Source organism: Stegodyphus dumicola, chromosome 1, assembly GCF_044657685.1.
Source record: "Stegodyphus dumicola isolate Sdum_Otavi_A_Nest chromosome 1, ASM4465768v1".
NCBI lineage: Eukaryota > Metazoa > Arthropoda > Arachnida > Araneae > Eresidae > Stegodyphus > Stegodyphus dumicola.
The window spans coordinates 166,947,736-166,966,851 of NC_140768.1; the positions used below are offsets into that span (position 1 = coordinate 166,947,736).

Genomic DNA, 19,116 nt, shown 5'->3' on the forward strand with positions numbered 1-19,116 from the left:
AGAGCAGACAAGGATTTACAAAAACTATGGAATACCATCAAGGACACAGAAGTTCAAAATTATTTTGGTAATAAAGGTATTGAGTGGAAATTCAATGTCGAGAAGGCGGCTTGGTGGGGCGGTTTTTGGGAAAGGCTTATTAGATCTATCAAGTCATGTTTGAAGAAAATACTCATGAAGGCTTCACTTAAATTTGAAGAGCTGGAAACAGTTTTAATTGAAATTGAGGCGATATTGAATTCTCGTCCACTGACGTATGTTTATAGTGAAGTTGGAGAACCAGAACCGCTGACGCCAGCTCATTTTCTAGTTGGACGAAGACTGACATCCTTACCATCTGGCAAAATTTTTGAACTTGATTCAACTAAAGAAAATTTAACAAGGCGATATAAATACCGGTTAAGGTTATTAGAAGAGTTTTGGAAAAGATGGAAAAGAGAATACTTACTTGAAATTAGAAACGTAAAACAAATTCAGAGAGGTAATGCCGTAACAGATCTTTTGAAAGGCTCTGTAGTTCTAGTACATGAAGAAAAATTACCAAGATTATTATGGAAGATGGGAGTTGTACAGGAGTGTCATCCAGGACGAGATGGGAAAATAAGAGCTTGCACTGTCCGTTTAGCTAATGGAACTCATCTTCGTCGTCCTGTGCAGTTATTGTACCCATTAGAAATGACTTGAACTCTTTGAACTGAATACAATGAATTTAAATTGCGAACACTGCATCTATGAACATTTAAACTTGTAGTACATTAAAAACATTTAGTGTTTAAGATAACTTCAGAATCCAATCCTTTGATGAACCAAGAGTTCATCGAGGGGGAGGATGTTATAGTTTATGTAGCTGGTCACGAGAGAGCGCAGCGTTTTTTACTTTTAGCTTGTTATATTTTTCTTACCGCATTGCGGATTTTTGAGATAGATGTAGTGGCAAACAGAAAATACATGATGAATGTTCTAATGTAAGCATACAATTCTTGTACATAGCTGTAAATAAAGCTGTGTGATAAAAATGAAAAGGAATTCCAAGCTTTCCTGTGGATATTCATTAAGAAAGGTAAGCAAAATTTCACTTATCGATGTTGTTAAATGTAAATAATAAGAATAAGAAAAAAGATCATAAGTTGCAACACGGGCTGGCTGCATGGGCGTTTTCATGGTTTTCCCTATCTGTAACGTGTATACGAGCCAGTTTCCCTTAGAAAGTCCTCCACAAAGGCATCCCTCCCTTTAAGTAGATAGCCATCGTGTGCTTTGCCATAGCTGAATAATCCAATCCTTGGCCCACCAAACTTTTTTTTCGATATTTGGCCCACGACCGAAAATGTTTCCCCATCCTTGGTATACAAGAAACTGTGAATTTTATTTCTTTAATAATATGGCTACTGAGAATAAATATGAAATATTAGATAACAGCTGGCATTAGAGCAAGTGTGGCAGAATTTTTAGAAGTTAGTAAAGCAACAAGGAACAAAATTTAGAGATGGAAAAATTTTTAGAATTTAGGACCCACTGACCCATTGCACTAGATGGCAAATTTCCTATGGTGCAGTGAGGCATACAAGAATAAATCTTTTAAATGGTTGGCTTTCAATTTTGATTTTAAAAAAAAAATTAGGAATATTTCCTTTCTACTGATGCCTGTCCTTGAAACAAATTAAGAGAAAGACTTCTAGGATCAAAAGCAGAAAACTCAAATAACTCTGTTTTTACCATTCTCCCAAAAATTCTCCAAAAAAATAATGCAAACTTGTATATATCATTTTAAAGAGAATTTATTACTGAATTCAATACAAAACACAAAATTCAATTATTTGCAATACAAAAAAGTTAAACAATAATAGTTATCGATATACATTAGATAGTCATGATTGCAGTGAGTTATCAGTACTTAGGGTACCCTTTATTTTTTATTACAGCTTCACATCGACGTTTAATTGAGCTGACAAGAGTTTTAAGCTCTTCTTTCGTTATTACATGATGCAGGAAACTATTATAGCCTCAATTAGTTCCCTTTTATTTGATGGGCGCCTCATTCGGACAAGAGTTTTCAAATGGTGCCACAAATTTTCAATAGGATTGAGGTCAGGACTGTTTCCTGGCCATGACAACAATTTAACGCTCTTTGTATGAAACCACTCTTTCGATACTTTAGACATGTGGCAAGGAGCAGAAATAAACGAATGCTGAAAAATAAACGAAGCATTGTTGGGAAAGAGATCTCTGATGGAAGGTAGAAGTTTTGGTTCTAGAATAGTGTCAATGTATTTTCTGGCACTCAGTGTCCCATCGATGAGATGAAGGCGACCATTACCATCTGCTGACATGCATGACCAAATCATAACACTAACTGGGTTCTTCACAGTTGCTTGAATGCATTCAGGATGTAGCTCTTCTCCTATTCTACGTCTTGCATATTTTCGCCCATCACTACCGAATAACGATATCTTAGTTTCATCACTCCATATAACTTGTGACCACTGATCATCTGTCCAATTAATGTGTTCCTTTGCCCACTGTAGTCTTTTTTTCATTGCTGAAAATTAAGATAAGGCTTTTTTCATGGAATTCTACCTCTCAGTCCAACATCTGTTAATCTTCTCCTGATTGTTCTTGAACTGACAGAAACACCACCATCATTTAGATCACTTGTAATGGCCGCTGATGACATTTTTCTATCTTGGAGACATAGTCTTTTTATTCTTCTGTCATCAATAGATGTGGTGCACCTTTTTTGGCCTTTTCCTTCTTTGTTTCTTATTGAATTTGTCTCCCGATATCGTAAACAAAACTTTTGGACTCCAGATGTAGTCACTGAACCACCCGTCTTGCAATTTCAGCATAGGAAAGACCACTTTCTCGTAACACAATAATATTACATCTCTTTCTAGGTGTCCAATCTACTCTTTTATTTGATGTCATTGCTTCTTGACTAAATATTAAAAATTTTTACAAAAATTCCTACTTGTAATTGCAGTGTATAAGAAACAGGTCCTCCTTCTACAGAACAAAGCAAAATAATGAATTGTTTCAAGTATAAACATGATGTCAGCTTCTACTAGCAGTTACTAACATTTGATTGGTTCTCAGAACAAGAACAGTGATTGGTCAGGAAAGCTAGACATTACAAACTAATTCATAACTGTGTTTTTTATTTATATTAACGTACATATAACTTTTTTTGTATTGCAAATAATTGAATTTTGTGTTTTGTATTGAATTCAGTAATAAATTCTCTTTAAAATGATATATACAAGTTTGCATTTTGCGAAACGTAACATTTTCTATAAGCATACAAAGTTCAAAAACATAAAAATTTCCAAGTGTCCACAATTTTGGCCACCACTGTACATTCATTATGTATTTAATGCTTGTGAATACATTTAACATTTTTCTGGAATCTTCTGAATTTGTAGATCTATAAATCTTGCTTTCAAATCCTTCTAAACTTTCTAAAAATTATCTCTACTAAATCTGCTAGAGCAAAAAGGCAAAGTTTTTTAATAAAATATTCAGAAAAGTAAAATGAATTTTTAAGAGAAAAACCGATACACATTTGAATATTCAGAAACAACTACACAGGAAAAAAACTTATGAAAATATAAAAGATGAAAAACAAAATTAATTTTTAATTAATTACAGTAGCATTTTTGCTTTTTCTAAGATGCACTTAAGAAACCGTGTTTTGTAACATTTGTTATCATGATTATTTCTCAGAATCAAAGTATTCCTAAGTTTCCAAAATGGAAATTAAAGTCATTTTAAAATATATCATGGGAAAATAAACGTCAATTGAGTGAAATTGAGAAACTAATGCCATTTTCAGTTGAAATTAAGGACTATACAAACCCTGTATTTAGAAGTGTCACTAAAATATTCTTGGAACGTATACAAATAGCTGTTTGAAGGGTTATAAGTCTGAATCCAATTAATGTAGGAAATAAATATGTTACTTAACAAAAAATCAAACTATTAACCGGAAGAAAAGATAATCTACAAGCTTCACAGTCATCATACCATTCTTTTCTTCCTCCAGTTAAATGCCAACTATATACCAATTTTATGCTATTTCCAGCCCTTAACTTTTAATTAGGAACTCATTTTTTTAGCTTCATTTCTCAAAATGACTTTAGTCAAGACTGTAATTTCTCACATTTGGTACCAACGACTTTTAGTTAAAAGAGTCACAGCAAATGCAGAAACTTTGGTGAAAAACTGATTCTTCTGATGTAAAGCTTTTAAAATAATGAGTTTTTATCACAGAGTATAATAAGTGGGGAAGACTACAGTGTCAAGAAATATGAAATATGTTTATCCTGTGAAATATGTCAGCAAAAATGATTACCTGAAAGACGAAGACAGAAATGTCGTAAACAGCTCTGTAAAAATCAGTGTTGCAGGCTAAAGTCTTAAAGATAGACAGCTTAAATTCTCAGTTGGCTATCATGATCAGTTACTTGATAGTAGAAGAAATAATCCAGATAGGTATACTAATAAGATGCAGAATTTGTGAATACTTGTGCATTTTATGCTTGTTGCTTATTTAAAATGTCAATGGTAGAAAAAAAAAAATCTGATGTGTACACCACATGACTTCCTTGTACGGAATATTAAATTATGCGCATTTTATTTAAACTTATTAGATTGAATTAAACCTACTTCGTCGACAGCGCATAAACCACAATAGAATAAATGCATTCTTCAAAATTCACTTTGTTTACCATAGCGACACTCTTGCGCTAGGTTTACATAACAGTATTATATTTCATTCACATTATAACTCAGAATGCACAAAATGTATATCATTTAAAGAATTATCTAATCGTTGCCACATGTTCTATTCAAATACTATAATAAAGCTAGAATTATGTATAAAAGAAATTAAGCAAACAAAACAAAAAAGAAACAGTTTTTCACAGACGATTGAGTATTTCTCATCTAATTAATTCAGTTATCTGTATTAAAAATTATGAAGTAAATCTCAAATGCTTATTTCCTCGGAAAAATTGCAGAAAGAATTAAGCATGATTTAATTGGCAATAATAAATGAATGTGTTATCTTTGTTGTTGCGAAGCTAAGTTTCTCTAGATTGGCAACAAATCCACTAGTCTCCTGTTTCAAATGTAAACATTAATGGCCGCCATTAAAAACGGGCTTACTGGCAATTAAACAACTTTAAAATTGCTGATAATTCTAAAAATATTGCACACAGATTTACTAAAGGCATAAAATCCTTAACCGGAAGACAAAAACAACATAATTCAATCATTTTTAAAGCAAAAAATGTACAATTTACAAACATATAAGAGTAAAGAAACTGAGATCACTGAGCCGGGTAATAGAGTGGATATATATATATAAATATATACGTTTGGTGCGGCCGATTGCAACCAAAATACGAGGTGCACATCTACATGTTATAGCAGTCCTATATACAAAATTTCAAAGTTCTGAGGCTACTCGTTTTTGAGTTATGCGAGATACGTACGTACAGACACCACGAAAAATTCTCTTCAGAATTCACTTTAAAGCAGTTTTATAATTTTTTGAAGGAAAAGAGTATTTTATTCTGTCTTTACGTACAGATATCAAGCAAAAACATCGTTAAATTGCATTCGATAGCGGTCAAAATGGATATTTTCGTTGAAATATGCTGCCTGAAACTTTTCGTGATTACAATACTTCCTTTTTACTTCGTACAAGGAAGTAAAAAACTGCAGGCCAAATACTTACAAGAATAATTAGCGCTCAATCAAAGCATACATACTAAACACAGAACAACAAGGCAATACTTACACAGTTGAAGAATTTTTGTACTCATCTTCACTGAAAGTCACCACAATTTGGAAAAACATTTTTAACATTTAAAATACATCTTAAGATAGCTTCAGTCTTCCAGAAGAAAAACTTCTGAAATTGCAGCAGATAGATGCAAATGACAAGCAAATAAAATGGATTTAAAAATGTACTGTTGAGACCAATGCTAATGATGTCATCAAGCTCATTAATAGTAATTTAAAAAGGCCTTATATTTAACATGAAATAGAAACACCCCCCCCCCTAAAAATAGTTGTGTAAGGTCTAATGGATTCAATCACAAAGCTTCTTTTCCAGAAATAAGATCATTTTATAATGATGTAGTTTACGTCAAACATGCTTTCTAGCTTAAAAAGATGGTAATATTAAATAGTTACAGAATGTAGCTGATAAATATCGGAAATAAAATGACCAAACGCAAACTTTTGAAGGGCATCTGAACGACACACTATGCATCATTAACACATCAGTGAAATACATGAACAAGTTAAAGCTTCCATGCTGATATATTTTTTTCAGAAACAACTGCCTATAAACATGGTTGTCCATTTCGCTGCTTTTCCAACAAAAGTGATAGACTGTGATATAAAAATAGCCTGAAGTGACTGAAAAGTCCGGTAATGAACCTGTTCCGTCTTTTTGGTAGATAGGTGGCGCTCTTGATGCGCGCCGATGAAAAATATATCACTTGACGCTTGAACATGAACAATGACGCATGTCATATTTATTTGATGCTTGATTATGTTTCATGGCCGCTATAGGCGGAAGTAATATAAGTTTATCGTTAATAAATGTTATTTCTATGTTCTAAGAAATCTTGAAGTTTTGCTTTGAAATTCTAATGCTCTCCCAACCTTGACTCCTGAAACGAAACGATCTTTGAATTTATGACTCATGAAGAGAGACACCATACATTTTTCTGGTGTCTGAAACCCGCGGCAAGGGGAATTACCTTTTGAAAGGTAAGACTTTTGATTCATTTGTTCTTGGTATCGATCTTTGAAAACGAAACATAATGGATGATTTAGCAAAAGAGAAAAAGAAACGTGCTATTGTACGTAGTAAAGTTACTACACTTCTAAATAAAATAGAGAAATTATTATCGGAAGAATTAAGTAAAGAACATGTAGAAGATCTAAATTCATCATATGAATTGTTAATTGAATACCATGAGAAACTTAAAACTCTTGACTCAAAGATCGATGCTCTCATAATTGATGAAAAAGAATATGATAATGAACTACTTGTATGTGAAGAATATGATGAAAAAATTATAACGTTTAAAGCTAAGATTGTTAGTAAAGTAAAGAAAATTAACAGTAATGAAGTTGTTGAAAGAAGTATAATTACAACTAGTAATAGTATTAGTAGTACTCTGAGTGGTAATAATGTTGTTACAAGTAGTGCTTCAGTAAAGTTACCTAAATTAAACACTGAAAAATTTGCTGGTGATCCTATAAATGGCTCGAATTCTTTAATTCGTATGATAATGCTATTCATTCTAATCCAAGTTTATCTAAAATAGATAAGTTTACATATTTGAAAAGTTTATTATCTGGTTCAGCATATAATTGTGTTTCTGGTTATGCTTTATCTGAAGAAAATTATGATCTATGCATTAAAAGTTTAGAAGAGAGGTTTGGTCGTAAAGATGTTATTATATCAAACTTCATGCAGATGTTGTTACAGTTAGAACCAGTTAAAAGTTCTTCAAATGTTTTTGGGTTAAGAAAGCTCTATGATCAGTTACAAATCTGCGTTAGAAATTTAAGTAGTTTAGATGTTACTAGCGGTTCATACGGACAGTTATTGAACCCAATAATTCTTAAATTGTTACCTGAAGATTTAGCTCTTGAATTCCATAGAAAAAGAACATCTAACCAAAATATAGAAGTAAGTGAATTAATAGAGTTCATTAAAATAGAAACCGAATGCCGAGAAGCAAGTATTTTGATTAATAGCTCAAAAGGTAATAAATACACAGGGGTTAATCCTAAACAAGGCTTAAAAAATTATAAAGTCAAATCACAAGCTTCTGCTTTTAACACATCGATAAAAATGTTTTGCATATTCTGCAAATCAAACGAACATACATCTGCCGGATGTTTGAAATTTTCTGACGAACAAAAACGAAAGAAATTAAAACATGAAGGTCGCTGTTATAGATGCTTTCTAAAACATTTGTCGGCGTTTTGTCATTCAAAAATACAACCATGCGAAAATTGTAACGACAAAAATCATAATAAACTTTTCTGCCGTTTGAAATCGAAAGAAATGGAAGATGTTAACTCCGCAGATACGCAAAATAAAACTTTAGTATCTACTTCCCACTGTAACACTCTAAAACCTGAAAATAGTGTGCTTTTACAGACATGTTCTGTTATTGCTCAAAGCAAAAACAAATCGAGAATCGTAAGATTATTAATTGATTCAGGTAGTGAACGAAACTTCATCACCCACAAGTTAGCGCGCGATTTAGAATTGCAAGTCATTAGAAAAGAATTTCTAACAATTTATTCGTTTGGAAATCAGCGCGGTAACTCGCAAGAATTTGATGTATATAGTCTAAAAATAAAAAATAAAAACGATGATCGCTGCCTTGTTGTAGGAGCTATAGGGATAGAATTAATATCATCAATAAACTTCCAGGCGCCATCAACATATCAAAACATTAAAGAATTTATGACTAAAAAAGGTTTGGAACTTTCGGACACAAGTCCCGTTAATGAGAACATAAATATTCTGCTTGGCGCGGAGCATTTCTGGTATATACAAACACGAAGTAATTCAATGATAAATGATGGTTTGTTTATAGTACCGACCATATTTGGATACACAGTGATGGGTAAAGTAAAAAATAATAATACTCGAATTAATGCGTTGTTTTTATCTGCCGTTGAAGGAAACACATTTGATTTACAGTCATTTTGGAAATTGGATTCGATAGGAATTGAAAATGAAAACAAAACATTTTCGGAAACTGATTTGGATACTATTAGGCATTTTAACGACACTTTAAAATTTAATAACGGCAGATACGAAACAAAACTCTTTTGGAAGGACAATAAATCACAACTCGCTGATAATTTTTTCGTTGCTAAACATCGATTTCTAGGACTTAAGCATAAATTAAAGGGAAATGATTTCCTATATAATGAATATGATAATATAATTAGAGAACAAGTTGAAAGGGGGATTGTTGAACAATGTAAGTTTGTTGAAAATGAACCTAACTGTTATTATATGCCTCATAGGCCAGTTATACGTGAAGAAAAAGTAACAACAAGAATAAGAATAGTTTATGATGCCTCTTCTAAGTCTGAAGGAGCTAAATCGTTAAATGAATGTTTGTTATCAGGCCCTAATTTAAATCCTAACTTGTTGGATATAATTTTAAAATTTCGCGTACATAAAGTTGCATTTTGTGCAGACATACAGAAGGCTTTTCACCAAATTCAAATTGATAGTGAAGATAGAAATTTTTTAAGGTTCTTGTGGTTTGATCATTCTTACGACAATAGTGACAATAGTTTAGGCTTTAAGGTTTTCCGAATGTGCCGAGTGCCGTTTGGAATGACAACAAGTCCGTTTATTTTGTCCGCCACTATCAAACATCATATTAAGGGTTATGAAAAGAAATATAGCAAGGCTGTTGACATGCTAAATAAGTCCTTATATGTTGATGACCTTATCCATGGAGCAGACTCCGTTGAAGAAGTTTTCTCATTATCAACTGATGCAGTTAAAATTCTTCAAGACGCTGGTATGAACTTAAGAAAATTTGAATCAAATTCCGTATCTTTAAAAAATCATTGGCAAGATATTGGTTTAATTAATAAGGAAGATAATTTGGATAAGAAAACGTTAAAGGTGCTGGGAATAATTTGGGATTTGGATGAGGACACATTGAAATTAGATGTACAAGAACTTTTACAACCAGTTGACTGGAAACACGTTACGAAGCCAAAGGTATTACAGATTGTGGCAAAAATTTATGATCCAGTTGGATTCATTTCACCCTTTGTTATCAGAATAAAATTCTTATTACAAGAGTTATGGGAATTGGGTATTGATTGGGACACAATTTTGCCCAGTTATTTGAGTGAAAAATTTAAAACTTGGTACTTTGAACTTGAAGTTATTCTCAACTTGTGTATTCCTAGAAAATACATATTAAATGATGAATGTGTAAATTTCGATAAAATAGAGCTTTTTGTCTTTTGTGACGCCAGCCTCAAGGGATATGGAGCTGTTGCATATTTTCGTGATCCTGATTCTTGCTGTACGTCTTTTGTTCTTTCAAAGAGCCGTGTATCCCCACTTAAAAAATTAACCTTGCCTCGTTTAGAACTTATGGGAGCCATTATTGCCGCAAGAATAGTTAAATATTTAAGGAAATTATTTACTATCCAAGAAGATAATGTATTTTGTTTTAGTGACTCTAAAATTCTTCTTCACTGGATCAGGGGTACAGCTGATAAATGGAAACCCTTTGTTGCTAATCGTGTACGTGAAATACAAGATGTTGTATCACCTTCACAATGGAAATACTGTAAGGGTAATGACAATCCGGCTGACATAGTTTCACGTGGATTAAGAGCTTCTGACCTAGTGGGAAATAAACTTTGGTTCAATGGATCAGTGTGGTTAAAAGAGAAAATTTTACCTTCATCATCTTTTGGTCCTTTGATCGAGCCTATAGTGGAAGAGGTACAGGTAGAACAGCGTCAAACTACTGTATGTTCTGTTATTAGCCAAGAGGCTGAATTTGAATTGACATCCAGGTTTTCATCCTGGAAAAAATTGAAACGCGTAACTGCACGGTGTTTAAGATTCTGCCACAATATTAAACCTACATCTTTAAAACTCAAGGGTTTTTAACTGTTCAAGAATTGGATAAGGCAAGCAATTTGATTTTTAAAATCATGCAAAATTCCGAATTTAGAGAAGAAATTAGACTTTTGGAAGCAGGGAAGAAATTGAATCTCAGCAGTAAAATCCTGAAATTAAATCCTTTTCTTGATACAGAGGAAATCCTTAGAGTCGGTGGTAGACTCTGTAACTCGAATCTTTCAGAAAACACAAAGTATCCAATCATTCTTCCCAAAAGTCACCAAGTCACTGAATTGATAGTCAAACACTTTCACGAAGTGAACTTTCACGGAGGAGCCACATTAACATTATCTGCTCTGCGACAGAAATATTGGATCGTTAATGGCCGAGAAATTGTAAGACAAATAATTTGGAAATGTATAAAATGTTTTAAAAATCGAACAAGCACATCCAATCAGATAATGGGCGACCTACCTGCTTCTCGCGTATTGCCGGATAGAACATTCTCGAAGACAGGACTAGATTTTGCAGGCCCCTTTTTAATTAAAGCTAGGAAAGGAAGAGGAGGAACGAGATATAAATGTTACGTTTGCCTTTACATATGCTTCACCACAAAGGCCATTCACCTAGAAGTAGTCAGTGATCTAACAACTGAAGCATTCCTAGCGTCTCTGAAAAGATTTGTGTCACGCAGAGGAAAACCCAAGAAAATCTTTTCAGATAGAGGAACCAACTTTGTTGGGGCTGATCGAGAATTAAGAAGATACAAAGCTACACTTTCCTCTGAAGAAGCATTTCAAAACTACCTGAGCGGTGAAAATATTCAATGGATCTTCAATCCTCCTGCTGCCCCTCACTTTGGAGGCCTTTGGGAGGCTGGAGTGAAACAAATGAAGATTCACTTAAAGCGGACTATTGGTACCCAGGTTCTGACATACGAAGAATTTCACACCTTAATTACACAGATCGAGGCGTGTTTGAATTCCAGGCCAATAGTTTCCATCTCATCTGACCCTGAAGATTTTAATCCTTTAACACCTGGACATTTCCTAATTGGGACTACATTAACAGCAATTCCTGAACCTGATCTTACAAATAATAAGCTAACCCCTGCTGAAAGATGGAAATTGACACAGCAAATTTTCCAGAGCTTTTGGAAACGTTGGTCTAGAGATTATCTTTCACAATTACAAGGGCGTACCAAATGGTTGAGGGATAAACCAAATTTAGCCCTCAATGACTTAGTCTTGATAAAGGACGAAAATTTGCCTCCATTAAAGTGGCGACTTGGACGAGTAATTGAACTATATCCTGGTGCTGATGGAAAAGTTCGTGTTGTGAAACTAAAAACTTTATTGGGCAAAATGAAGCGTCCTATACATAAACTTTCCCGCTTACCATTGAGTGAATAAGACTCTAAAAAAAAAAAAAAAAAAAAAAAAAAAACACATTAATTGTATATTTATAATTTGTGTCTTTATTATTATTATTAATTCAATTATGTTTCAGATTCAGAGAATGGACCACAATTGTGGATTATGGTAATTTAGCAGTTTCATTATTTTGTTTTCCTTCTAGAGATTGTAAGTATGTTTTATTTGTAAAATTTGTGCTAAATTTAATGTTGTTATTCAATTTAAATTTGTCATTATGCATTTTTATTTTATGATATACTGTTGAACTTTGGAAAACTTGTTTGAATCTAAAATTGAAGATCTTATAATAATGTTGTAATGAACCAATGTTCATCGGGGCGGAGTATGTTCCGTCTTTTTGGTAGATAGGTGGCGCTCTTGATGCGCGCCGATGAAAAATATATCACTTGACGCTTGAACATGAACAATGACGCATGTCATATTTATTTGATGCTTGATTATGTTTCATGGCCGCTATAGGCGGAAGTAATATAAGTTTATCGTTAATAAATGTTATTTCTATGTTCTAAGAAATCTTGAAGTTTTGCTTTGAAATTCTAATGCTCTCCCAACCTTGACTCCTGAAACGAAACGATCTTTGAATTTATGACTCATGAAGAGAGACACCATACAGAACCCATAAAAATATTTTCAAAATTCAGAGCTTCACCTTGAACCAATTTTACTGGTGTTCTTGATACAATGCAGACAGAACAAGTCATGATCCTAAATGATCCTATGCAAACCTTTTATAGATTTTTTAATTTACAAAGGGGGGGGGAACTCTTCAAATTCATACACAAATGTCTCAAAATATGACCAATTTATCTCACTATTTCACTCATACAAAGAAGCATTTTTTCTATGCAAGACTTAAGAAGACCTTTCTAAGAAAACCATAAAAATAAAATTTAAAATCCTTTAGTGGCAGATGAGTATTTTATGAGAATTCTGCATGCCACTACAAGGTAGAAAAGTAATGCCACGTCTCATTTTAGACTAACACTAAAGCTCGCAACAACAATAAGTTACTGGTTGTGATACACAATTATATTACTTTAGTAGCCATACATAAGTTTGTACTGCCTAATTCATAACACATTTATTATAATTTTTCTGTTACATTTTTATTCAACACCCATGATTCTTTGACCTGAGGCAAAATTTTTAAATGAGCATTTACATGAAAAACTTGGATACAATCTAGATACACACATTTACCATTAAAAAAATTTTATTAATTTTAAAATACAGTCAAAAGTCTTTAATCCGGACGTCCATAATCCGGAATGATCTATAATTCTGACCTCAAAGCTACAAACTTTCTGCGCATGTGTAAATGCATAATGTGTTTATGCATGCGCGTGTAATGTATAACGGATGGTATAAGCTAAGCTAAAATGATCTAATTATCTATTTCAGTTAATGTTGCAGATTGGGTTGTTCCTTAATCTTCTCATTGAATCCAGCTTATCATATTTTGCAGACTGTTAGAGCGATCTGATAAAAGTAAGCTTGAACTTTTGATTATATCAAAAAGAATTTCCGATTCTGGAGCTGCCAAAGGATCTACAAAGCGAAAGCATGTTTTGATAAAGGCTTATCCTTTGTTTCTCTAACCATTCCGAAATATGTTTATCAATTTCATGCTGCTCTGCGGAGGGGGGAACGTTGCGGCGCGCCATATACTGGAAGTTGATCTGTCAGCCTTATCTTCAGGGCAGATGTTTTTATTTTATTCAACTTATAATTCCTTACTAAATGTAGTATTTCATCTCGATGTATTCCGTCTTTGATATGAGTTAAATCAAATTCCTCGTCATTATAAATATCACGAATACACATCAAATAGTTTTCTGGCTGCAATTTTCTAATTTTGACTATGCGTAATGTATACTTCACGCATGCGCGCATTGAAAGAAATGTTTAATAAAGAAAACAAATAAATATTAAGCTTTTTTTTTGTAAATTTTGATCATAATTGCTCTTTATTTCATAAATTACGGTTTCATATTTTTAATTTTATAATTTTTGCATGCCATCTTACCAGATTTAAACTGATGATCTATAATCTGGAAAAACCGATAATACGGAATCGCCGAAGTCCCGACGAGTCCGGATTAAAGACTTTTGACTGTATACCATAACACTTTTTCATCGCTACACAAAATTTAAAAGAATAGGTAGAGCAGAAAAATATGTTTTTAAGAAACTGTAAACATATATGGTTAGAATATCTATTGAAAAACCCATTCTCATTCCAACTCTGCTCTCTTTCTTAAGTATCGAGCCAGAAATTATTCCACACTGTAACATGACTTCTTTGAAATAAAAACTGTACAATAAATTGCAGTTTATAAACAGATCCTTCAAATGCAGTTTCATTTCTATTCCAATTAATTTATATTCATGTTAATCATAAGCCACTTCGTTGATATGGAAAACAACTTCGATCATACATAATTTTTTGCAACTTATTTACCGACATTTATTTTTGCAGCTCAGATAATTTTCTTGTAAGTGATTTTTCACTTTTGATAGTGTTTAGAAGTTATATATAGAGATACGGGGATGTGTAAAGACATATGATACCTGAAATTGGTAGAGTTAAAATACATTTGGTGGGTGGAAGAGAGAATTCCCTTACAAAATAGGTCTGCTTAACAGAGCTGCTTCATTTAAGTATCATTTAGTAAATCAATTTACTCAATTGCTACTTGTAATTTGTGCTTTTGTTTAAATCCAACTCATGCCTCAGATATCTGAAAAATGAAAAGAACTCTCATTGAAAAATAAAATTGAAATTTTAAGAAATGGTTCTTCACAAAAGAATAGAAGAAACAGGAACTTCAAGAAGTTGTATGTTCAAAGCACAAAAAATTCTCCAATATTCAGAACATTTTGTTGAAGTGTTTTAATTCAGTGCCATGCATCAAATACTGAATGGGTCTATGTTAAATGGAGAAGTTAAATGAAAGTTAAGTATACTTGTTTTTCAACTAGACAATTGTACAAAATTCAATTACATCACAGAAGCTCATATTATGTCATAAACAGAGACTTAAAAGACATTTCAGCTGAATCTGTATAAGTGGTTAAAAACTTCATAAATCTGCTGATAAATTAGCATAATAGAATAATTTCTGGCATCATTACAAAAATAACATAAAATTCCTAAAAGAACATATGTGCACAAAATAATAAAACTACAGCAATTTTCATTAAAATTAGGAAAAATTAATAAAAGTTAGTACAAATGATCTTGAAATGTACTTCAGATAGAGGCCAGAAAACTGGATATGAAAAAAAGGGGGAAGAATACATATAAAAACTCATCAGATACAAACAAGAAGGTGAAATCAACATTGCCTAACAAGAATTTATGATTACAGTCTAACAAGAATTTATGATCTTGAAATGTACTTCAGATACAGGCCAAAAAACTGGATGCGAAAAGAGGGGGGAAGACTAGATATAAAAACTCATCAGATACAAACAAGAAGGTAAAATCAACATTACTTCACAAAAATTTATGACTACAGATGAAAAAGAGATATTTCTGACAGATTTTATGATGAATTAATGTATGAATATAATTGAATATTAATGTACACATACATCAAAACTATTCACCAAGCAATTTTGAACAAGAAACAAGGATTGTTGACCATACATATTAAGATCCATGACAATGCATTCACAAACAATTGCATGCACACAACCAGTCATTTTGATAGAAGTGTTTGATCACTCACCAAATGACAATTGTTAATATGTAGCTAGGGTTGCAGCAATTCGAGAGCAATAAAGAACTAGCAGACAGCATTCAGTTTGTTACCCAATAGCATTCATGACTGAATACAGAAGATATTGCCACACTTTGATTCAGTATCTGGATGTATGTGGCACAGTTAAGATATATGTGCAATTTTTTATTGTTTTTCATTATTTCTGTTTCATGTCATCGGATTGCATCCGAACAGCTTTTACACATATTGCTCTTTTGTTAGTTAAGTTTATTATTTCAAAATACAAATAATAAAATAAAGAATAAGTGACAGTTGGAAAAATGCATTATGCATAAAATTGAAATTTGAGATTTGTTAATTTAGAATTTTACAATTAATTTTCCTATATGTGTATATAAAATACATACAATAAATCTTCTAACAACCACCATTTTTAAAAGTGGCTGTTATTTCTAAGAACATAAATAAACACTGATTCTAAACATCACTTACCTAAGAAAATCATATCCACAGAAGACTAGAATCATGTATAACCATTGATGGGTGTCTTTGACAGGATTTACTATATTTTTAAAGATTTACTTTGTATACACATTTATTAAAATATATATTTTTAAACTTATACTTACAAAATTAAAAAAACTCACAAAGCTTTAAAAGATATCATTTTAAACATTATAACACAGCACAAATAAAAAAGAATTTGAAATTAGCGATAAATTTACCTCTTCATTCTGCTTGGTACTTTTAAAACTCTGCCCATTAAGTAACTCATTCCTCTGTGCACTTGTCAGAGCAATTGGGAAAACTCTATTGATAATAGGTGAAACTACATTAGAAACAGTACTTAAGGATTTGGACACAGCAACTGATAAACAAGCCTGGACGATTGGAGCATTTAATTGCTTAATAATATGAGAGTTTTGAGTGGCTTGGACAGGCTTTGAAGTTACCTCCGGTTTCTTCTCAACAGCTCTGACTTCTCGTCCATCTGTTTCTTTTGGCTGATCTGTAACATCTGTACAAGGAATGCAACCTTTACCATCTGCTGGGGAGTATGTTGTGGCTCGGATGCGTACATTTGTATAAATGCGGCTTAACCTTGCACATTTCGAGATGGTGGACATCATTGTAGCTAACATGTTCTTCCCTACAGGAGAATTGACATACCAGCATGTGTCTTGTTCATAAATATGTTCTTTAGGCCGCTGAAATAAGGCTCTGCAGGCTGGGTTTAAGCGACTCAAATAAAACTTAAGGGTCTTTACAGGACATAATGGATCGCCGGGAATTTCCAATATTATACCCGCTTCTTCATCATCTACCTGTAAGAAACATTAAAAAAAAATTACTATTCAAAATATAACTCTAGTAACTTAAAAAGAAATTAATTGAAACCTCATAAAAATGATGCAGTTGTAGGCTAACTGCAAAAACAAAGAAAGCAATAGATAGTCGTATATAAATAATAGCATACTATATGTGAAGTTCAAGTTATTAAAAATTTTTTAGAAATAAGTAAATCAAATGATTTGTTAATTATCGCAAACCATTAATCCAAACTGAAGATAACTATCAACTGACAGAGGTATCTTTAGATCAGAAGACTGTCCTTGAGGGTAACAGTTTCATAAATACTAACTTCAATTATGTTACATTTAAAAACACCAACAAAAGTTCTCTTGTATGGAGATTGTTCTGTCATACAGTCTCAAACCTGGGACTTAGTTGTTAAAGTATTCTATGGTGTGGAAACTAACGTTCTACAAAACAATAAGTTTTCCCATTATTTATTTAAAACTTGTGTTATTAGAATTGAGAATTCAAACAAAATTTTAGAATATGGGTGGGGGGAGGAATTGGAATACTTTGTAAATGAAAACAAATTTAAAATTAGGATACAAAAAATGACTGGTTTTCAAGAAGATTATGCTTATTTTTTGTTCATATTCAAGTTTTTTGATTCTACGAAATACAGTAAAACTTTTCTCTTACAGAAGATCACCTCTAAAAGTGATGACTATTTAAAAAGCATACAAACACTGATACTGAATATCATCTCTAGAACAAGCACCTCTACAAAGGACCAAAAATCATGGGAAACCAAAAATGATCATATTAGGATAGTTTCACTGCAAACCTTTGCAAATAACAATGATACCATTTCAATTAAATCAGACATATTATATCCATAATTTATATTTATTACTTAATTGTTTTTCATATAAAATAAGGAACATTTTAGTTACACAAAATAATAAAAATTATAAATTAATAATAAGAAATCAAAATATATTCAAAAATTGAATAAAAGGAAAGAAAGCAAATAATAAAAAACAAAAAGAAATCAAGCTGATCAAAGTCATTCTTCATTAGCTTGGCAAGCGATTTTAAGAGAATATGAAAGACTATAAATACATTGCATTCCAATAAGTTGGAACTAATTGCATGAAACATGGATTTAGGCCTTTTAAATGCTCACCCATTAGTTTCCTTATCAGAAATATTTTCAATGCACATGAAAAATAGATAAAATTTATGAACAAAAATTATACTATCTGGATGTAGCATTTTGAGATCTGTAAAAATATAAAAACTATTCTGACTATGTTGCTTTATTTCAGCTTCAAACACCTCACGCTTATGTTGGCCATACATTGCATTTTTGAGATTTATGATCTTTCAGTAGGGTTATATACTGAAGAGCCAAAACACATGATCACCTACTCAATAGCATGTTGCACGAATTCTGACCTACAGAACAGCTGCAATTCACCTAGGCATAGATGCTGCAAGTTCTTGGTAGATGATTGGACACAGGTTGTACCAAATGTTTAAGCAGCGATCATGCAAAGTCGAGATATTCTGACATGGTGGTATTTGAGCTCTGAGCTGCCGCTTCATGACACCCCAAATGTGCTCTATTGGGTTAAAATCCAGTTAGTTAGGTCGCCCAAGACATTAATTGGAATTCATCCTTATGCTCCACGAACCATTCCGACAGAATTTGAGCCTCACGACATGGGACATTGTCCTGCTCGAAGATTCTATTTCCTATTGAGAAGACAGATATCATGTAAGAGTGCAATTTTATTCAAATAGTCACTAGCTTTCATGGTCTTCACAACTAAGGGTCCCACAGCCTCCCATGAAAACGTCCCACAAAGCATAATATTGCCACCACCAGCCTGTGTATGATCTGCGGTACGGGGGCAACTGTTTGCTTGCAAGACGGCATACTCTGACACCATCACTGATGTGACGAATCAGAAATCGTGATTATTCCTACCAGGTAAAT

General features: G+C 32.6%; 1 protein-coding gene across 2 annotated transcripts in view; it reads right to left on the minus strand.

The window, feature by feature from the left end:
* LOC118179810 (uncharacterized) overlaps positions 1 to 19,116 on the minus strand; it is a 125,691-nt gene that overhangs the window by 85,520 nt on the left and 21,055 nt on the right. For both annotated transcript variants that reach the window (XR_015042881.1, XM_085822990.1), the window contains exon 2: positions 16,544 to 17,143. Coding sequence is in view for 1 of the 2 variants with exons in the window: in XM_085822990.1 (XP_085679116.1) it covers positions 16,544 to 17,143 (600 nt within the window). In the remaining variant the exon portion in view is untranslated. The remainder of the gene's footprint in view (positions 1 to 16,543; positions 17,144 to 19,116) is intronic.